Here is a 22221-nt window from a genome sequence, read left to right as displayed (position 1 = left end):
CAGCATAGGGTTACCAAGACCGGGACTTAGTCTATGGGGCCAGGCACAGCCCGAAAAAGGGACATGGGCCCCCTTCCAGCAGGCCCACCACCAGCCGGAGGCACCATAGGGGTCAGTTGCATTGTGAGCCAGGCGGTGGCCAGGAGCAGACGTCCTGGTGGACTCTGTCTCAGGCTGGAGTTGCCCCAGGCAAGAAGTGGCGGGCTAGGGTGAGTATCTTGGTATCCCCTCGGCTTGCTGCCTGTATGTTGGGGTTTCTCCCAGTGGAGGAGAGGGTTTGTTCCTTGCGCCTCCGGGTTCAGAGTACCCAGCCTTCTTGGAGTCCCTGAGTGGGGTACTGGAGGGTTCTCTGCCTGATTCTGTTGTTCTACTGGAGGCTTCAATGCTCACATGGTCAACAACAACGAGACTTGGAGGGGTGTGATTGGGAGGAACGGCCTCCCTGATCTGAACCGGAGCAGTGCTTTATTATTGGACTTCTGCACAAAACAGTTTTGCCATAACAAACACTATGTTCAAACATAAGAGTGACCATAAATGCATGTGGCACCAGGACGCTTTTGTAATCATATCATCAGACCTAAGGCCATATGCTCTGGACAATTGGGTAAAGACACAGAGAGAGAGGGGGAGAGCTGTCAACTGATCACCATCTGGTGGTGAGTTGGATCAGGTGGCGGGGGAGGATTCTGGATAGACATAGGGCGCCTAAATGTATAGCGAAGGTGTGCTGGGAATGCCTAGCAGAGGCCCCGGTCTGCAAGATCTTCAGTGCAGAGAAGCAGAGTCTGGGGATGAGGGGGATGACCCTAATCTCTGGCGTGGTAAATGGTAAATGGACTGATTCTTTTATAGTGGCCAAAAATGGTCAGCATAGTAAGGCATGAAAGTTAGTGATGTGCGATACTGATTTCCTTGCCGGTCTTGCTTTCATATGCAAGGTCTTGATGTGCTGTTGGTTATAGGTTATAGGTAAATGTACTATCATTGTTTGAATAACTACACTGGCATGAGAAGTCATACAAACAACAAAGTTTATCAGTGACTGTAATAATTTCAAAAGGGGCACATACATCTTTGCAGCTGCCTTTTCTGTCACGGCCAGACAGTCCTTGCAGGTCGATCTCCCGGTTCGAGTTGTTTGTGTGTGCTTCTGTTTTCTCCACTCCTCTCCGTTGTGTTGTTTGCTTTTTGTTTTGATGTGGGAGCATCACTTCTGTGAGCCAGAGCACAGAATGTCAGCTAACCTGAAAGGAGCTTCCTGCGCTGGACCCACCAGCGTGGCTTAATCACCTCACCTGCTGCCTCTAATCATCCACCATCTTGAGGCAGGCCTATTTAACAGTGCTGTCGGGTGACAGCCAGTGCTGGATCATCTCGTTAAGCACAGTAGAGCAGTAGCTATTCACGTATTGAGTACTGTGGATGGTTGATGAGCTATCTAGTTACTGTGTGTCTGTGTTTGCACTTTCCACTAGGATTTGGGGAACGGAGAAGGAGCTGGGAAAAGGCAGCACAGGGTTTTGGATCGTTGCTCAGTCACGTCACAGATCTGCACTGCACTGCCACGCACACCACTGGAAGAAATCACCTTTTCACCTCACTGCCCTTTTGGATTATTGTACACATTGTAAGAAGTCATCTATAGAATTTACCCAATAAATCTGAGGTAACAATTTGCATAGCCTTTTTTGTGGTTGGTTTAGTTCAATATATTGTGTATAAAATAGCTTCAATAAAAAGCTATGAAATACTTAATTAAATTGGGTAAAATTTACCCCATATTTATGTATACATTCAACAGCTACTTACTCATTGAAATGAGGTAAAATTATCTCTTGTTTGCTAGTTGGTAATACCTGATAATTACTAATAAAATTTAATTATTATCAGTTGATAAACATCACCTATTCAAAAAAAAAGATATTCAAATGGTTCATTATCTCAATGTTTTTATTCAATAAAAACACAGAATAAAGTGCAACACAACAGCTAATGCAGACAACACTTTCCAAGGCCACTTAGTCCATTTTAAAAGCCAAAAGCACAGAAACTCTACAAGGTTGTTTCTGTGCATGTACGTTATCAAACATATGTATAAATAGAACAGAACACTAACACCAACATTCAATAGTTTCTGTGCTTGCTGTCAGAAGAAAAATTACAGCTCCATCAAGCTATGTCTGGACAAAAGATCCTCTGGGAACAAGAGGGGAAATGTGTGTGCATTGCATAAGCTTATTTTTGAGGCCGTGGACCTTGTTCAGTAGTTTCGCCCCGTTAAGTTCCAAAACCAGTTTTTGAAAAGTGTCAAATATGTTCTTCAGCTCCTTCGGATATTCGAGGTTGAGGGCATATATCAGTCCCATCAGCAGTACACATGCCTTTGTTCGGCTTCCACATCCCTCCATCACTTGGTTTCCCTCAATCACAATGAACACATCTGATGGATCCTCCTCAGCCATGATGTTGTGGATCACGATCACCTTCATCATATTGTCTGTGTAATCCTCACATTCCTACGTGTTAAAAAGAAAGAAACAAAAAGCATACACAAGTTTTATTTTATTTAAGATGCTTTTTCAACATATTTCAGTTGATCTAAAGAGGGGAGCGGACAGAAGATGAATGGAGAAGCGGAGAACAGGGGATAGGAGAGGACAGGAGAGAAGAACATTAGGACCCCTTGAGTTAATAAGTAATCTGTTGTCTTTCCCCGAGGTAGCTAATGAGGCAGCAGATAACAACATCCCTTTTCTTCTCAGTGCTTTGTGTCTGTAGGGAGATACAATTTAGTGAAAAGACTAAGTGGAGTGATTTACATACAGGTCCTTCTCAAAAAATTAGCATATTGTGAGAAAGTTAATTATTTCCTGTAATGTACTGATAAACATTAGACTTTCATATATTTTAGATTCATTACACACAACTGAAGTAGTTCAAGCCTTTCATTGTTTTAATATTGATGATTTTGGCATACATAACTCATGAAAACCCAAAATTCCTGTCTCAAAACATTTGCATATCATGAAAAGGTTCTCTAAACGAGCTATTAACCTAACCATCTACCTAACATAGATAAACATGATAGGTGGGTCTGAATTGACTCTTTATCTTTGCTCAGGAGTCGAGGAAACACAGCAGGCAGTGAAAAGCTCAAATCATTCACTCATTATATCAACACAGCTGCACAGTGGACACATGACTTTACTGTGGTATTTAAAAGAAGTGGATATGTTTCTGTATGTCCCCAGTTAGTGCACATAATAACAATGGTGCCTTTAAGTGCTGGGACTCATTAAGTGTCATGTAAAATGTGCTTAAATCGAGTTCAGGAGACATTCAAGGTTTTGGGATTTTAAATTGCTGAGTCAAAGTAGTTTTTTTATTTCTCTGTGTTAACTCTGCATTTACTGATGATGTGTCACATTTACACTGTGCCCACATACCACAGTGACACCTGAGATATGTTTTCCTCTCTACATTGAGCCAAAGTTTGATGATTGATTAAGCAGCTGGATGTTGATGTTTTTGTGTTTATTCTTTTTTTGTACAAACTTTACTGAAACATGTTGCTGCCATCAAACAGAAAATGAGCAGATATAACAGAGAGATGAGTTTGTGTGTTTGTCAGCTGTTTGTGTGGAGTTCTCCAAAAGTTGATTCTGTTCATCTGGACGTAGCGTTATGTGGGAGAAACGTTTCGTCACTCATCCAAGTGACTTCTTCAGTGCCCACGGACGGCAATCACTTTGCCAGACGATCACGTTTTGGTACAACACCTGGAGCTCAGGGGGCAAAACAATCACATGAGTGCTGCTGTTTGACTGAGGAAGAATAAAGTAGTCGTGGTAAGCCAATCACACGACCACTTAAAGACAAAGCAACAAGGTGATATACAGTGTTGGGCAAGTTACTTTGAAAAAGTAATTCAATTACAGTTACTAGTTACTTCTTCAAAAAAGTAACTGAGTTAGTAACTGAGTTACAATATTCTAAAAGTAATTAATTACTTGGAAAAGTAACTATTGCGTTACTTAAAAAAAAAAACAAAGAACGTTTAACCCTCTGGGGTCCAGGGTATAATTGGCCATATTTTACTACTTTTGATTTTCCCTCCACATTTCACCTTTAAAAACTATTTACTTTGCCTTGTTTGGTTGTTTGGTCTTTTTAGCACAACCTCACGTGCCTGAATTTACAGTTATGTTTTCATGTTGACATACTGTATTAACACAATTGATCTAAAATCAGACAAAAACCATAAAATAAGAGTAGAAAAAGTTATATTTTTACTGTAACAACCACAAACATGTTTAATGAATCATATTTCATAACTTTAAATGCAAATATTAATTGTCAATTTTAAAATCCTATGCACAAGTTTTGCAAACAACAAAGTTATTTGCATCCATTTACCTTTTACCCTTTTTTAAAATAACCATTTCAAACTATTTACAGAACAATCAGCTGTTCTTCAGTAAGATGTCACACAAATTATTTGTGCCACTCCAAATATTTCTGTCCATTATAAAGGAGAACATCACAGCCTGATACCTGCAGGTCTGACAGCAGCAGGTGTATCACTCCTGTTTCTACCTGGAGACAGCAGTCGCCTCATTGTTCTGACACACAACACAAAACTATCCACAACACTACACACTAACTACACAAGACAACACATTAACTACACACCCCAAACACGCTAAACGTCACAAATCTCACATCTCAAAACTTGCTCTCTCTCTCTCTCTCTCTCTCTCGCCGTCACTCCTAAAACTTCCCCTGTTTTGTTTTATTTTTTCCCTCATAAGCAGAGAGTGCTTGCTAGCGCTAACGCGGCGAAACTATTGAGGAAAAAACGCCGCATATATTTTGTTTATCATGACTCTGGTTTTACGTGGCCTATCGACACAGTTTAAAAACTGGCACCTTGTTGCTCTGTCTTTAAGTGGTCATGTGATTGACTTACCACGACTACTTTATTCTTCCTCAGTCAAACAGCAGCACTCATGCGATTTGTTGTAAAGGCTCACCTTTTAGCACATTCACTTCACCAGATGCACCTTGTTTCTTTTCCTCACCTTTAATTGGGTGTGGTGCTTGTCCTTAATTGCACTCACCTGTCACACAGTATATAAGGACTGCATTCACTTTTGGCTCACTCTTTCTTCACTCCCACACGGGGCGGCAGCAGAGGTGAGGTTCTGTTTGGGTTTTATTTTATGTGTTGTTTAAGGTAATGAGTAACTTAAACCTCTGTTTTCTTTCAGCATTGGCAGTCCATGTGTGTCTTTCCTTCTTTGCTTTATTGAATTGAGAATAAAAGGAGAACCCTGTGAATGATTAGATGACTGCTTATTCTCATTCTGATCGGATGAGCCCATGATGCTGATTATTTAAACCCTGAGCCTTCCTTCCTTCACAACATGGTCCTCCGAGCTGGAGCAGTGTTAGCGTCATGGATTCACAGCAGCCATTGACTGAAGGTTTGAGACGTTCCAGTCGTGATAGTCGACCTCCTGCCCACCTGCAGCAGTATGACGTTCAGTATCCTGGAAGTAGAAGAGCTACATGTGAGACAGAGAGTCAAACCGAATGCCAACACAGTGACAAAGACACACATGGGCTGCAGGATCCTGTCGGAGAATCAGAAAGTCAACCAGAGAAACGTCCTGCCCCTTTACCTACCAACCAAGATGAGGTTATGAGGGAACTCCTGACGACGATGAGGGAGATTAGGCAATTTATGTTTCAATCATCTCCTTCCCATTCTCGTAGCTCCAGATCTTCAATTCGCACTGTCTCATCTGATGGAATCAAATCTTCTGTATGCAGTTTACGAGCTAGTTCTCAAACACATCAACAACATGAGCAGTTCCCAGTGATTGATACAGCAACCTGTCAATCACCCTTTCAGCCCCCACAGATTAGCCGTCAGTCTGGTTTAGTTCCGGCTGCCAGCCCTCCTTTACCTAATTCAACAATATTAGATGCTGCAGTCCCTTCAAGTGGTTTGCCTAGACCAGTCCTTGCTACACAAGATGAAACTCCCTTTGATTTCCTGGCCTTATCACGGCAGGATCCCCACCAGATCTCATGTGTTCAACCTGCTGTTTCTTTAGCTGAAGACCCTGTTCAACCTCTCATTTGCATATCTGACCACAATCATCACCCTTCTCTAGAGCAACAACCAGCTACATCCAATGCCTTACATGAACAGAAACCTTTGGTACCTGTTACTGCTAGGTCGGGTCACTCCTCTAGCACGAGAACACATGTATATAAACTTGAAGGTCCTTCGTTTCCAGACCTTAGTAGAGAAGACGAAATGCAATACAGGATGTTACGGATGGCCCTTACAAACCTTCTTGATCCTCATGAGACAGAGCACTTCAAATATCATGTCCTTCTTGATCACCTCAAAGTAGACCAAGCTAAACGATTAGCTCTTGCCTTTTCCTACGCTCCTGACCCATACACTCAAGCCATCAAAGCCCTTGATGAGCGTTATGGGCAACCAAGACAGCTGGCATTGAAAGAGCTAAAGAATATACTGGAACTGCCTCCTATCAGAGCAGGTGATGGTCAGAGTCTTGATAACTTTGCTCTTCGTGTACAGGCCTTAGTTGGTTTGCTTAGCACTATGGGAGATCAAGGACGTGCAGAACTAGATTGTGGCTCCCATGTTGATCGCTTGTTAGCGAAGTTGCCTGCAGAGCATTTCAGTCGCTTCAAACGGCACGTTTACAGGGAACAGGGAGAAATGACGTATACCTTGCCTTTGTTCTCATCCTGGTTGCAAATGGAGTGCAAGTGTCAACCAAGAAAGGACAATGCTGTTTCATCCTTCAACCAGCCACGACCTGCCCGTAAGTACACCTCTCCACTTACAACAATATTACATGGGGCAAATACATCTGATGATCCTGTACAAGCAGCACAACCGATCATAACAACTAAGGCAACATGTGCATACTGCTGCTCACCTGAACACCACATTAGTAAGTGTCCTGAGTTCATTCAGAAGACAAAGGATGAGAAAATAAACTGGATAAAAGCAAACAAACGGTGTTGGCGTTGTGCTAGAACTCATCAGGCTGCAAAGTGTGACCTCAGGAAAGCATGTGCCACCTGCATGGGACGACATCTACAGATCCTATGTGATGTAAATAAGAGATCTAAAACTGAAACTAATCCTGTAGTGAGGACACTGTATTTTGATAGACCTAGTGATTGTCCTAGTGTACTATTAAAGGTTGTGAAAGTGCTACTGCGAAATGGCAAAAGAACTCTTGAAACATATGCAGTACTTGACGATGGCTCCCAGCGTACCATTCTTCTAACATCAGCTGCGCAGCATCTCAACCTAACTGGGAAAGCTGAAAAATTATCACTCAGAACTGTCCATCAGGAAGTTGAAACTATTCAAGGTTCTTCTGTACATTTCCAGATTTCTCCCATCGCACATCCAAAGAAAACTTACACAATTAATAATGCCTTCGCTACAAGTCACTTAGCACTTTCAGACCACACCTACCCCGTATCATCTCTCCAACGGAGATACAAGCATCTCAAAGGTATCCCATTACCCTTTATTAACAAAGCAGCTCCACTACTGCTCATAGGCTCTGATCATACCCACCTTATTACGCCTATTGCACCAGTTAGACATGGACCATTTGGATCTCCTTCAGCAGTCAAAACCCGCTTAGGATGGACACTCCAAGGTCCAATCACAGATTTCCAACCCCAGAGCAGTTCCACGCATGCCCAATGTTTGTTCACATCTTCCAGTTCAGGTGAACCGCTCCAGCACATCCTCGTGTCCGCTGATGGCTCTGAATTCATTCAGCCACCTCCTACTCTACCATCAGCAGTACCTACGTCATCACCGGCAGTGCCGCTATCACCAGTTCCACTGCCTGTGGCTGCCATTCCGCCAGTGGTCAGGGCGCTGCCTGCTCCTGCATCACCTGGTCCTACCTCCAAGTCCCGTACAATGCCCCCAGCGCCTGCAAAACTGCCCGACGGTCTGCAGGTCTGGGCCTGCAGCTGCATCCCACGTGGCTGGTCGCCACCGCTGGCTACATGGTCGGCCCCCGAACAGTCTGGCCTGCATTGTCAACCTCCAGGTTGACCCCCCCGAACCTATATCAAACCTGTAGCATGTCTGATTCCTCTGCCCCCACTTCATGAAAAAGAACAACTTTAACCCTTTCAACATATTTCTCAGTAGAAATATGGGGGCGGCTGTTGTAAAGGCTCACCTTTTAGCACATTCACTTCACCAGATGCACCTTGTTTCTTTTCCTCACCTTTAATTGGGTGTGGTGCTTGTCCTTAATTGCACTCACCTGTCACACAGTATATAAGGACTGCATTCACTTTTGGCTCACTCTTTCTTCACTCCCACACGGGGCGGCAGCAGAGGTGAGGTTCTGTTTGGGTTTTATTTTATGTGTTGTTTAAGGTAATGAGTAACTTAAACCTCTGTTTTCTTTCAGCATTGGCAGTCCATGTGTGTCTTTCCTTCTTTGCTTTATTGAATTGAGAATAAAAGGAGAACCCTGTGAATGATTAGATGACTGCTTATTCTCATTCTGATCGGATGAGCCCATGATGCTGATTATTTAAACCCTGAGCCTTCCTTCCTTCACAACATGGTCCTCCGAGCTGGAGCAGTGTTAGCGTCATGGATTCACAGCAGCCATTGACTGAAGGTTTGAGACGTTCCAGTCGTGATAGTCGACCTCCTGCCCACCTGCAGCAGTATGACGTTCAGTATCCTGGAAGTAGAAGAGCTACATGTGAGACAGAGAGTCAAACCGAATGCCAACACAGTGACAAAGACACACATGGGCTGCAGGATCCTGTCGGAGAATCAGAAAGTCAACCAGAGAAACGTCCTGCCCCTTTACCTACCAACCAAGATGAGGTTATGAGGGAACTCCTGACGACGATGAGGGAGATTAGGCAATTTATGTTTCAATCATCTCCTTCCCATTCTCGTAGCTCCAGATCTTCAATTCGCACTGTCTCATCTGATGGAATCAAATCTTCTGTATGCAGTTTACGAGCTAGTTCTCAAACACATCAACAACATGAGCAGTTCCCAGTGATTGATACAGCAACCTGTCAATCACCCTTTCAGCCCCCACAGATTAGCCGTCAGTCTGGTTTAGTTCCGGCTGCCAGCCCTCCTTTACCTAATTCAACAATATTAGATGCTGCAGTCCCTTCAAGTGGTTTGCCTAGACCAGTCCTTGCTACACAAGATGAAACTCCCTTTGATTTCCTGGCCTTATCACGGCAGGATCCCCACCAGATCTCATGTGTTCAACCTGCTGTTTCTTTAGCTGAAGACCCTGTTCAACCTCTCATTTGCATATCTGACCACAATCATCACCCTTCTCTAGAGCAACAACCAGCTACATCCAATGCCTTACATGAACAGAAACCTTTGGTACCTGTTACTGCTAGGTCGGGTCACTCCTCTAGCACGAGAACACATGTATATAAACTTGAAGGTCCTTCGTTTCCAGACCTTAGTAGAGAAGACGAAATGCAATACAGGATGTTACGGATGGCCCTTACAAACCTTCTTGATCCTCATGAGACAGAGCACTTCAAATATCATGTCCTTCTTGATCACCTCAAAGTAGACCAAGCTAAACGATTAGCTCTTGCCTTTTCCTACGCTCCTGACCCATACACTCAAGCCATCAAAGCCCTTGATGAGCGTTATGGGCAACCAAGACAGCTGGCATTGAAAGAGCTAAAGAATATACTGGAACTGCCTCCTATCAGAGCAGGTGATGGTCAGAGTCTTGATAACTTTGCTCTTCGTGTACAGGCCTTAGTTGGTTTGCTTAGCACTATGGGAGATCAAGGACGTGCAGAACTAGATTGTGGCTCCCATGTTGATCGCTTGTTAGCGAAGTTGCCTGCAGAGCATTTCAGTCGCTTCAAACGGCACGTTTACAGGGAACAGGGAGAAATGACGTATACCTTGCCTTTGTTCTCATCCTGGTTGCAAATGGAGTGCAAGTGTCAACCAAGAAAGGACAATGCTGTTTCATCCTTCAACCAGCCACGACCTGCCCGTAAGTACACCTCTCCACTTACAACAATATTACATGGGGCAAATACATCTGATGATCCTGTACAAGCAGCACAACCGATCATAACAACTAAGGCAACATGTGCATACTGCTGCTCACCTGAACACCACATTAGTAAGTGTCCTGAGTTCATTCAGAAGACAAAGGATGAGAAAATAAACTGGATAAAAGCAAACAAACGGTGTTGGCGTTGTGCTAGAACTCATCAGGCTGCAAAGTGTGACCTCAGGAAAGCATGTGCCACCTGCATGGGACGACATCTACAGATCCTATGTGATGTAAATAAGAGATCTAAAACTGAAACTAATCCTGTAGTGAGGACACTGTATTTTGATAGACCTAGTGATTGTCCTAGTGTACTATTAAAGGTTGTGAAAGTGCTACTGCGAAATGGCAAAAGAACTCTTGAAACATATGCAGTACTTGACGATGGCTCCCAGCGTACCATTCTTCTAACATCAGCTGCGCAGCATCTCAACCTAACTGGGAAAGCTGAAAAATTATCACTCAGAACTGTCCATCAGGAAGTTGAAACTATTCAAGGTTCTTCTGTACATTTCCAGATTTCTCCCATCGCACATCCAAAGAAAACTTACACAATTAATAATGCCTTCGCTACAAGTCACTTAGCACTTTCAGACCACACCTACCCCGTATCATCTCTCCAACGGAGATACAAGCATCTCAAAGGTATCCCATTACCCTTTATTAACAAAGCAGCTCCACTACTGCTCATAGGCTCTGATCATACCCACCTTATTACGCCTATTGCACCAGTTAGACATGGACCATTTGGATCTCCTTCAGCAGTCAAAACCCGCTTAGGATGGACACTCCAAGGTCCAATCACAGATTTCCAACCCCAGAGCAGTTCCACGCATGCCCAATGTTTGTTCACATCTTCCAGTTCAGGTGAACCGCTCCAGCACATCCTCGTGTCCGCTGATGGCTCTGAATTCATTCAGCCACCTCCTACTCTACCATCAGCAGTACCTACGTCATCACCGGCAGTGCCGCTATCACCAGTTCCACTGCCTGTGGCTGCCATTCCGCCAGTGGTCAGGGCGCTGCCTGCTCCTGCATCACCTGGTCCTACCTCCAAGTCCCGTACAATGCCCCCAGCGCCTGCAAAACTGCCCGACGGTCTGCAGGTCTGGGCCTGCAGCTGCATCCCACGTGGCTGGTCGCCACCGCTGGCTACATGGTCGGCCCCGAACAGTCTGGCCTGCATTGTCAACCTCCAGGTTGACCCCCCCCGAACCTATATCAAACCTGTAGCATGTCTGATTCCTCTGCCCCCACTTCATGAAAAAGAACAACTTTAACCCTTTCAACATATTTCTCAGTAGAAATATGGGGGCGGCTGTTGTAAAGGCTCACCTTTTAGCACATTCACTTCACCAGATGCACCTTGTTTCTTTTCCTCACCTTTAATTGGGTGTGGTGCTTGTCCTTAATTGCACTCACCTGTCACACAGTATATAAGGACTGCATTCACTTTTGGCTCACTCTTTCTTCACTCCCACACGGGGCGGCAGCAGAGGTGAGGTTCTGTTTGGGTTTTATTTTATGTGTTGTTTAAGGTAATGAGTAACTTAAACCTCTGTTTTCTTTCAGCATTGGCAGTCCATGTGTGTCTTTCCTTCTTTGCTTTATTGAATTGAGAATAAAAGGAGAACCCTGTGAATGATTAGATGACTGCTTATTCTCATTCTGATCGGATGAGCCCATGATGCTGATTATTTAAACCCTGAGCCTTCCTTCCTTCACAACACGATTGTTTTGCCCCCTGAGCTCCAGGTGTTGTGCTAGACAGCGATCGTGATTACCGCCCGCGGGAGCGCGCAGCTGCTTAAAGCTGTAGCGTCCAGATTACTTACAGCTACTTCCTGCAGCTGATATAAGATGCGGTAAGCTGAACACAGTTTCAACCGTCTGTTTGTTGAAAAATAGTAACGGACCGCGTTTCCTTGTTAGTAACTGTAACGCCGTTGTAACGATAGGAATAGTAATTAGTTAGATTACTCGTTACTGAAAAAAGTAACGCCATTAGTAACGCCGTTATTCCCATCACTGGTGATATATACCAGTTTATAAACTGTGTTGATAGGCCACGTAAAACCAGAGACATGATAAACAAGATATACGCGGCGTTTTTTTCCTCAGTAGTTTTGTCATGTTTACTGTCTAAGGACAGCGTCAGCAAGCACCCTCTGCTATGAGCAAAAAAAACCCAGCCCGTTCATGTTGGTGGAAAAATGAACCGGCTCACTCCACTCTTCAAAAACAAAAATGAAATCACTGAGCCTCACGCAGGAATATCGTTGCTACTTGTTTTACCGAACCTTCTTTTTAGTCACATGTTCACAACATCAGTGTCCATTCACTGCCTCCTACAGGACACTCTCTTCTTCCACCTTTTTACGGGACATTCACATAACACAGCACCGATACTGCCTCACCGGGCATTACCAGTAGAGCAACACACTATTATCACACTCATTCTATTAGTGTGTTCTTCAGATGAATAACATGAACTTCAGATGTCTGTACTTGTAAATAATAACCTGCATACAGTCCAACAGATCCATCCTACAATAACAATGCATACACAAACAAATATATTTATATAAACAAATAATTCCTTTTGATACCACAAGATCAAACAGATTTAAATATCAAGCAAAGAAAACACAAAATCCAGTTTCTAAATGGAGATGTTTGTAATTAAGGGAAAAAAAATCCAAATCTGCATGATCCTGATGAGGACTTATAGAACATGTGAATAAGAAATGTGTGCAGAGAGGCGTCATGCACTTGATACCATGACAACAGGACGGCCCTGAGCCCTCAGAGGCCGACACAAAGCTGTGACTGTTTATCTGCACGTCTCAAACACTCCTCCATTTTGACTGAGCTCAGCCTCCATTTTCTACAGGGAGACACTCAGAGAGGCTTTCAGCTTCATTTCACAGGAACAGCTTTGCCTCTGTTTTACCTGCAGGTTCACATATGGAGAGAAATTTGCCTCGCATAGAAATCTGTGTATGCTTTGGAACTCGGTCTCTGTGTGTCTCACTTCATAAGAGAACTCACTTGTCAAAACACAACATAGATTCAAGTCCAAGAAACACAGAACACTGTGAACAGACTCAGAGACGCTAACAGGATCGTGAGCTCTTCACATGTTTAGTTTGTAGAACATAAAGTTTGTAAAGTCACTAAAGTGTAAAACAGAATAACACATTAAGGTTGAACTTAACTCATTTCAACTGGAGGAAATTTACTCAGTCACACTTCCTCCCATGAACACAAAGGTTCACTGTTTCTGAGTACACCATCTCTGATGTCACAGATTCCACTTCTCTTATTGTTTCTGTTTTGTTTCTTTGATAAGCTTCATCTGAAGTTTCGATCAGCTGATGTTACATAAACAAACGCTTTAGTGATTTAAAAACAGACAGGTTTGTGGTTTCAGTTTGACATCACTTCCTGTTTTTATGCACATTCAGAGAAAAGAACATTCCTTGAGTTTGGGAGAACATCTTAATATTTATTTATGTTATTTATACTATGAAGAGTATTTAAAGTTTTTTTTTAACATTGGAGTGAAACTGTGACTTCAGCCACCCATGAAACACCAACCATGTGAGACTCAAAGCTGCCATTACTGATCCAATCACATGTGCTGAGGTTGTCACTGTGGACAAACACAGCCTCTCATAAACTCTTTGATCATGTGTTTCACAAAAGAAAAGGAACAGAACACAAAAACACAGACTCACCACTGAACATCCCCACCAGTGACTGTGTCCACAATACACTGCATGCTGCTTACTTCCACTAACAATGAAGTTACTGCATCATTAGAGCCCTTCATGTTTCCACAAAGTGGCCACACACATGCACATACAACAGTGATTCACATGGTAGATAAGAAAGAAAAAAACATACGCACAATTTCTTTTTGGAAAAACAAAAACAAAAAACAGTTGGGTGGTGTGTGATGGCTCATATAAAAACTCACCCATAAAGTCAAACAGAACCACACTCACCTCTGACTCTCTGACCAGGGCAACTGGAACCCAGTTCCACACCTGATGGTTTCCACTACTTTTGATTTGATAAAAGGCAGGAAATCACTCGAGGAATTGATTCTCTTTTTTCATCTTTAAGTCAATTTTTTTTCCATCCTGATGATCAGAGGAGTGTTGGAGGGTTTCAGATCCTTCAGAACAACAGTAAGTGTTTAAACTGACGTCTTTCAGTCTGAGGTAATCTGACAGGTCGACTGAAGTCTGTGAGCTTCAGTGGATTAACAGATTGTTAATGTTAATCCATCTGAACCAGGATCAAAACTTCTCCTTACAGGTTACTGGTTACAGATGAAGGTCATGTGGAGTTAGTGGAAACCATCTGATTTACTGTGGGCTGGTTTCATCTGTGAAAACACATCTTATGAAATGGATTCAATGTGTTTTATCACCTGAAGAACCAAAAGCTGTCAGACTTTATCTGACACAATATAAAGAAGAAAATCACCTAAATCACAAAGAGGAAATTTACTCAGTTACTCTCCTGTACTCTGATTACAGTCATGTATGTTTTCTCTGTGTGTGTTTGTGCTGCTTCTTTGTCCCTCACTGTAAACAGATGTACTGAGAGACTCCTGCACTGATGTTTCATAGGAAAGTCCAAACAGACTCACTGGTTCTCCATAAAGAACAAAGATTTGCTCACTGTGGCTCCAACACAACTTAAAGACAATCAAAGGTGGACAAAGTTCTCCAGAACAGCTCTAAAGGAGGTCATGACCTTTGACTTTATTCATTTCAGTTTATCTCAATTCACTGACAGACAGAGTGGAGGGTTGTCTCTACATTTCCTTGTTTCCTTGGAAAAGTTCATTTCCTGTTACTGTAAAACCTGCTTTACCTGTTAAATGGGACGTCAAAGTGAAACGTAAGTCAGTTGTTTAGCTGTCTGGCACAGAGGTCAGTTCACCAACAGATTGACTTCTTACACTTCTTACAAACTGCTTTGGACCTACAGTGAAAGCAGATGGATTAAACCAACCTCACAGTTTTTATCTTCATATGGATTTTTGTTCCATCCTGATGATCAGACCAGTGTTTGAGGATTTAACAGATCTCTTAAGAACAACAGTAAGTGTTTGCTGTCTTTTTCTAAAATCATTTTCAGATCAATCATCTTCAGTCAAACTTTTTAGGTAAAAAGTTTCAGTTGTCATGGTTACAGTTCAGTTAACATCCACCCACAAAAATGTTTGAACAGAAAAACTGTTTCAAAAACGAGTGAGACAAAATTTAAAATGTCATTCAATTTCTACAGGATGTTACCCCTGTAAACCTTGAAACACGAAATTTCTAGAAAATTTACATTTTATTTGTCCAACATATCAAACGTCCACCGTACACAACTTCCTCATCTGTATCAGGTGTTGAATCTGAGTTTGAAGTGTTGAGTTTGACAATCCAACGTCACAAGAGATTGAATCGCTGAAGAGTTGAGTTTGAACACGCAGCTGAACAACAGGTCACGTGGAACAATATTCCACGTGACCTGTTGTTGTGACAAATCACAAATCACTACGTTAGTCCAACGTAACTGTAGGAGGTTACGTTGGACGTAGTGACATGTCACTACGTTACGTGTTACTACGTAACACGTCACATGGCTCAACTTCCTAAGAAGTCGGACATTTTGAGATCATCGAGTGGCAGATAAGCTAATTTTGATCTTTATTTAAACCTTAAATGTAATCTGATGTGTTCAGGTTTAAACTCAGGTTCAGTTATTGAGTGAAAACACCAACAGACTCAGACATTTAGAACAAACTAAGAGTCAGATCAGCAGAAACAGAGAACACGGACATGTCTGCTGTAACTGCGTCACTCTGCTCCACGCTGATGTTTGTCCTGTTCGTCTCTGCAGGTGAGATTTAACTGTTAGAAACTAAACTGAGTTTATTTCTGAGATAAAGAGTCTCAGTCTGGTTTACATGCTGATAATATTTCTCTAAGAATTAGTTTCTGATTCATTCAGTGTTGCGATCGACACAAAGCTGGGTGGAGTCTGTGTGTGTTGGTGCAGTTTGCAGCACAGAGACAAAGAAGTGTAATGTGTGTGTCAGTGTGATGTGTTGTAGTGTCAGGAGTCAGTATACAGCTACAAAGCTTTTTGTTCAGTGTATACAAACAGCTGTAGCTCCATAAAGGCAGCATGCAGAGACTCACAGTGTCTTATAATGAGAGGCTGCTTTCTCTCACACATTATGTTCACTTATTATCAGCACATGTTGTTGTTTGTGCAACAGAGTTATTGTAGTTTTGTATTTTCTCATTAGTTTTTATTCCATTTGGACTTTTTGTGTTTAGTTCAGTTTAGTTTCCAGATGATTTTCTTCTTTTTCAGGTTTGATTATTTATTGCTTGAAGAGTTTTTAATGGTTTTATTCTTTTTTTCATTCTTACTGTTTGGAGGTTTGTGTCAGAGGCCAGATTTAGGAGCATCAGTACAGCTGTTACAATAAAAGCAGAGACTCAGTCTGACAGACGTCCAGAGTCTCAATGAACTCGTCCATCAACAACATTTGATCAAACTAACAGATTCTAAAACTAAAGATTTGTTTTTATTTGTTCACAAAATGGTTTCAGATGATGTTTTTCATCCATCTCAGTCTTTCTCATGAACTTTGTCTCCAAACCTCTCAGCCTGAGCTTCCCTCTGATCAACTCGTTCATAATCTCGTCCTTTCTGCTCTCAATGAAAATCTGAACATGTTCAGCTCGGCCTCCTGTCTTTGTGTCAGAGTCTCCAAAGCAAACATCACAGCAGCTCACTGCCATCTTTAAACCTTCCCTTTCACTCTTGCTGCTGTCCTTCTGTCACAAATCAGCCCTGATGAAGATGCTCGGGATCAGGTGAGGAGGAGGAGAAGACTCGCTGTGGTGACGCCTGAAGGGAGCAGCTGACACAAGAAGACACACAATCAAAGATCATCATCTAATAACAGAAGACAATCTTTTATTGTGTGTTTCTGATTGGCTGCTGTAGAAGTGAACAGTTGCACTTTGACCTTTAACCTCTCTGCTCTGTGTTGTTTCCTCTTTCAGACCAGAAAAACATCACAGCTGAGTCTGGACAGGACGTCACTCTGACATGTCGAGCTCCAAACAACAACATCATCAGTTTAGAGTGGAACAGAACTGACCTGGGAGATAAATATGTGCTTTTGTACCGGGATGGTCACTTTGTTCCAGATGACCAGCATCCATCTTTTAAGAACTGGGTGGATCTGCAGGACAGACAGATGAAGGATGGAGACGTGTCTTTGATTCTGAAGGATGTGACGATTAATGACACTGGAACATACAAGTGTGGTGTCGTCCAGAAAGAACCAAACCAAGAGATACCCAGATTGAATCCCATCAACAGCACCTACCTTCATGTTGTTCCTCCAGGTGAGTGAGTAGAGTTGAGTGTGTGTGTGATCAGAGGTGAAGCTGCTTCCTGGTTGTTGATGTTTGTTTCTAAAGATGTTGTTGATGAGACTTTGTAGAAAGCAGCTGGTCTGAGTGATGTGATCAGAGTGCAGTAGATAATGTCTGACAGCAGTTTGAAGAGGAAATGGATTCTGTTCTGTTCTTCACTCATCACCTACCTGACAGCTGACACCTCACACCTGTTTCTCACCTGCAGGTCAGACAGGAGGACAAGAGAAGGATGGAGGCAACAAAGATGGAGGAAAGGAAGACAGAAGGAAGGAGGATGGATCTGTTGGACTGAAAGTTGGTCTGACAGTTTCTGCGGTGCTTCTTCTTGTTGTTGCTGTTGTTGGTTTCTTTAAGTGCAGAAAAAAGAAACTGAATCCTGCTGATCCACGTGAAGCAGAGCATCTTCAGCCTGATTGTGAGTCAGATGAACAAACACAAAGATAAATAAATGATGGTGAACATCCAGCAGACGGCTGTAGAAAGCTGGATGTTCAGAGTCTGATGTTATTTCTCTGATGATCATCATGTTCAGACTCAGACCAACAGTGTGTGTCTGTGCTGTCTGTCAGTGACTCTGAACTACAGTTTCTTCATCTTCAGGCTGTTCATGAGATTTACTGACACAAAGTCAAACTGTGTTACAAACACACATGAATTTCTGAGCTCTGATCTCAGAGTCAGTGAGTGTTTTTGTGTTGGAGCTTCAGCTGTTTGTAAGAACTTGTTCTGTGAGAGATGAACAACACAGACCTGAGATCAGCTGTTACACACACTGAATGAAGTGACAACACAAACGCTGTGTGATGATCTGAGTGTAGATGAAGCTCTGTGGATTCTAGACGATCAATAATCTGCCTGATTGTGTTCAGGATCATTGATCAGTTACAAATGAATGAGCTGTGACTCAGTTTGATGTAGAAATGTTGTCTCAGTCAAACTGAGCTCTTTCATGTTTCTATGAACTTTGTGTGTGTTGAATGCAGCAGGAAGAAAAACAAAGTGTGTGTAACAACCCTCTCTGTAACTGATGCTGCTTATTTTACACTCAGCAGGTTTCATCATCTTTTCATTAAATACAGCTGAGAGTGTTTTACAGTCACAGTGTTATGATTGTTATGAAGCTACAGATTTATGGAGCTGCACACTCACAGATTTCTGTCTGATCCTGATACTTTGAAACCTTTATTGAACTTTTGTTACAGAACAAATATAAATAATGTTCAGCTTCATATTTACATGTGTTCAGCATACGTTACCATGGTGATTTAACCAGGTTTGTGAGAGAGAGACGACTCTGACTGTTTGCCCGACACAGCTCACTAACACATCACTCTGGCTTCATATTTACATTCTTGTGTTATGAAGCACTTCACAGTCAAACCTACCAAACATCAACATGTTAAATCTCCATGGTAGCTGCACATTATTTACATTTGTTCTGTAAGAAAAGTTCGATAAAAAGTTTTAGTTTTCACAAACAATGAACTGGAAATGCTGAGTGTGTCTGAAATAACAAGAACACAAACACTCTTGAATAAATAACATCTTGTAGTTTCTGACACTTTGCATGTTTAGCATGAGGCTAAAATTCCCCCTCAGTGGGTCACTGGTGACCTGCTGGATGTTCAGAGGTTCATTAAATCCAACATGACTAAAAACTCAAATGTCAAAGGAAATAAACAAAATATTTAAAGTCAATCATTCTGATCATAATTGTACTTTGACCTTTAACCTCTCTGCTCTGTGTTGTTTCCTCTTTCAGACCAGAAAAACTTCACAGCTGAGTCTGGACAGCGAACGGAAGGACCTGTGACTCAAGCCAGCAGCACCAAACTTCATGTTGTTGATCCTCCAGGTGAGTGAGTAGAGTTGAGTGTGTGTGTGATCAGAGGTGAAGCTGCTTCCTGGTTGTTGATGTTTGTTTGTTGTATGGATGAGCTGGTGGATGTCAGAGGTAGACAGATGTTTCTCCAGCTGTTGTCTTTGTGGCTGGTAGTCTAGAGTTGTAGAGCAGCATTGTTTGGGTAAGGTTAGAGCAGAAACAAAGACATTTATGAATCAGTCTCTTTTTCTATAGACTCTACAGAATTCTGACAGTTCTGTATTTTTATGGCTTCTTTTAAACTTTTCTTTCTAAGACTCACACCTAACCCCCTGAGTTTTTTTCTTCCTGTATATTCCACAGATTCAGTAACACTAGCTAGTGGTGGAGGTCAGCAGGTGGATGAGGGAAAGTGGAGGCAAGAGGAGAGACCCGAAGCGGCCGCCGGTCCGAGTGTCAGGTGAACTGAACTACAGGTAAGAAGTTATGACCTGCAGTCTATCTGGGTCAGATATAAACCAAGTTTAGTTGGAGTTTATTTTCATTATGCTGACTTTTTCGTACTGCGTGCTAGCTAGCATGACGGGGTTTCTGTACAGCTGGGTGGGTGCTAAGAAATACTTTCTTATTCTCATTTAAAATGTCTCGCTTTTAATAAATAATTATCTGAGTCTTACAACAAACAATTGATAGATTGATACATATATACCATCAGAACAGTGTACATCACTGTCACAACAGCGTTTGTTTTCATTCAAAGGCTTTATGATTTTTCCTATAATGGTGGGCCGGTCTCTAGTCAAAATGCCCGGAACGATTTTTTTGTCCCAGTCCAGCTCTGTATGCAGCTCATCTGCAGTCTGGTGTTACCTACATCTTCCTATTCAGAAGGCAGAATTTCCAAGTTCTGAGTACAATCAAAGCACCACGACTGCAGTTTTTGTGTTGGATGTAAAAAGCAGGCTAGAATCATGGCGGCGGTCAACGACGGTCCAGGCGTGGGATTTCTCTCGTGGAAATGTGCACATTATTTTTTCCTTTCTGTTGGTAGGTGGCACAGTGCACTTGTGGCAAGTAAGCAAGCTAGAAGACTGACAATCTTGCTGGGTATCCAGTTACGGAAGCAACACATTAACAAGAGAATTCTGAGTAAAACCAAAGTTACTTTCCCTAGTAACTAGTTACTCTGAAAGTAACGAGTAACTTGAAGTAACTGAGTTACTTTTGATAGAAGTAACTAGTAATGTAACTAAGTTACTAATTTAAAGTAACTTACCCAACACTGCTCTTGCCACATCTGTAAAGACAGTAACACCATTTTTTAAGCTTGTACTTCAGTAACTCCTCATTAATCAGTAACTATGGATTAAACTGTAATACTGAAAAAATGTAAGAGAAGAACTTCAGATCCTGAGTGTGTGAGGACAGAAGAATCAGCTTTATTTCAGACTTGAGAGATAAACTTTATATTTGAGTTTGTGATGGTTCTGTTGTCTTTGTGATTACAGGAGCTGCCCTCAGATTCAGACCTCAGCACCACCCAGTGACAGCAGACAGATCATCCAACATGTTCACATGTTAACTGCAAAATGAACTGATGAAAACAGTACAAAGGTTAAAGTACCACATGTGTTGTAGTGAAAGCTGCAGCTTTATTGATAAAGTTAAAGACAAAAAACAAAAGGATTAATCACTCATGTAACTGTGTCACTATATATCAGCATTAACAGGACCTCAGTTTGTATCTCAGACCTGCACAACTTCCGTTTTAAACACTTGATGTACTCAGCTGCATGAAGAGCATATGAGATTTTCTCTAACACAATTAAATAAAACCTGATGAAGGTCAAAGTTCGTCACTTGTATGTTGAACTACAAACTTGTCATCTGGAATTCTTTCAGTTTTTTGCAGATAGTGTGTTATTTACCATAAAGTGATTCAGAGTTATTCATACCAGAGTAACCAGAGAGGATCATATATTTTTAAATATATAACTTTCTACAGGACTGAATATAATATCTTTATGGAAAAGTCTGGAGCCTCTGGGGAGTATCCGAGTATTTATAACATTACACAAACCAAAGGTCTCATCACAGTGTTCATGAAATGCTGGGTTTATCCATCTCCTGGATCGGGCCTACGGAGGAGTGCTGAAGATTTCCCTGTGAGGGAGCTGCTGGTGAAGATCATGAGTCCTGCTTTATCAATGGGATGAGCTTCAGTCTTCCTGGTGTTTCTTAAATGAAGTCTCTCTCAGTGGGTCAACAGAACATCTGGCACAGGACAGCTCTGATGAAAGAAAAGGAAGACGTTTCTCCAAACCTCTGGACCCAGGAAACCCAGCTTGGTCCTGATGGTCTCCCTCACTAGTTTCTCTCCAGGGTGAATGTAGCTGTTGATATAATATGGACTCTATTATTAAATGAAAAGAATAAATTAGACTACACTACTGAAACGTTCTGCTGATGTTTTTAAAGTCTCCATGTTACCAGGCTGTAGAGGGCTCTGAAGATTTAAACAGTTTTAGATCCATTACACTCACAGTCTTATGTTAAAATCTCAAAGGACAGCATTACATTTTTTATATTAACAGTAACTCTGGGCTTCTGTAGAGTGTGCAAAAAAAAAACCCTAAGAGGTGCTGAATCCTTCAATAACACAGACTATTAGAGTAACAGGTTTGTAGCATCGCTAACTAGCTAGCAACAAGCCTCCAACACAGCGTGTATGCTAGCAGCAATGAGAATAAAGAAAATA

General features: G+C 42.1%; 3 protein-coding genes across 3 annotated transcripts; all 3 read left to right on the top strand.

Moving 5' to 3' along the window:
- Positions 1-5194: 5194 nt before the first annotated feature.
- Positions 5195-8168, top strand: LOC112844661 (uncharacterized). Its single transcript, XM_025904288.1, has 3 exons — positions 5195-5199; positions 5443-6872; positions 7798-8168. The coding sequence occupies exons 2-3, from the start codon at positions 5462-5464 to the stop codon at positions 8166-8168; spliced, it is 1782 nt and encodes a 593-aa protein (XP_025760073.1). The 5' UTR covers positions 5195-5199; positions 5443-5461.
- Positions 8169-8428: 260 nt separating this feature from the next.
- On the top strand, positions 8429-11373 carry LOC112844660 (uncharacterized). The gene is made up of 3 exons (XM_025904287.1): positions 8429-8433; positions 8677-10106; positions 11090-11373. The coding sequence occupies exons 2-3, from the start codon at positions 8696-8698 to the stop codon at positions 11371-11373; spliced, it is 1695 nt and encodes a 564-aa protein (XP_025760072.1). The 5' UTR covers positions 8429-8433; positions 8677-8695.
- A 4420-nt stretch (positions 11374-15793) lies between these two features.
- On the top strand, positions 15794-20046 carry LOC109199184 (uncharacterized). Its single transcript, XM_019354515.2, has 6 exons — positions 15794-16079; positions 17261-17608; positions 17847-18056; positions 19404-19496; positions 19827-19861; positions 20038-20046. Exons 1-6 carry the CDS (start codon positions 16019-16021, stop codon positions 20044-20046), a joined length of 756 nt encoding a protein of 251 aa, XP_019210060.1. The 5' UTR covers positions 15794-16018.
- The last annotated feature ends 2175 nt before the right edge of the window (positions 20047-22221 follow it).

Source organism: Oreochromis niloticus, unplaced genomic scaffold (assembly GCF_001858045.2).
Source record: "Oreochromis niloticus isolate F11D_XX unplaced genomic scaffold, O_niloticus_UMD_NMBU tig00000734_pilon, whole genome shotgun sequence".
NCBI lineage: Eukaryota > Metazoa > Chordata > Actinopteri > Cichliformes > Cichlidae > Oreochromis > Oreochromis niloticus.
Note: the sequence above shows the minus strand (reverse complement) of the source record. Positions and strands in the feature narration are given on the sequence as shown.

What these genes read in the sequence shown, in the direction of transcription:
- LOC112844661 (XM_025904288.1), top strand. Translation starts at nt 5,462, where the DNA reads ATGGATTCACAGCAGCCATTGACTGAAGGTTTGAGACGTTCCAGTCGT. An exon ending in CAACCAGCCACGACCTGCCC is followed by an intron (nt 6,873 to 7,797) that starts GTAAGTACACCT and finishes CACATCTTCCAG; the next exon opens with TTCAGGTGAACCGCTCCAGC.
- LOC112844660 (XM_025904287.1), top strand. Translation starts at nt 8,696, where the DNA reads ATGGATTCACAGCAGCCATTGACTGAAGGTTTGAGACGTTCCAGTCGT. An exon ending in CAACCAGCCACGACCTGCCC is followed by an intron (nt 10,107 to 11,089) that starts GTAAGTACACCT and finishes GAATTCATTCAG; the next exon opens with CCACCTCCTACTCTACCATC.
- LOC109199184 (XM_019354515.2), top strand. Translation starts at nt 16,019, where the DNA reads ATGTCTGCTGTAACTGCGTCACTCTGCTCCACGCTGATGTTTGTCCTG. An exon ending in TGTCCTGTTCGTCTCTGCAG is followed by an intron (nt 16,080 to 17,260) that starts GTGAGATTTAAC and finishes TTCCTCTTTCAG; the next exon opens with ACCAGAAAAACATCACAGCT. An exon ending in CCTTCATGTTGTTCCTCCAG is followed by an intron (nt 17,609 to 17,846) that starts GTGAGTGAGTAG and finishes TCTCACCTGCAG; the next exon opens with GTCAGACAGGAGGACAAGAG.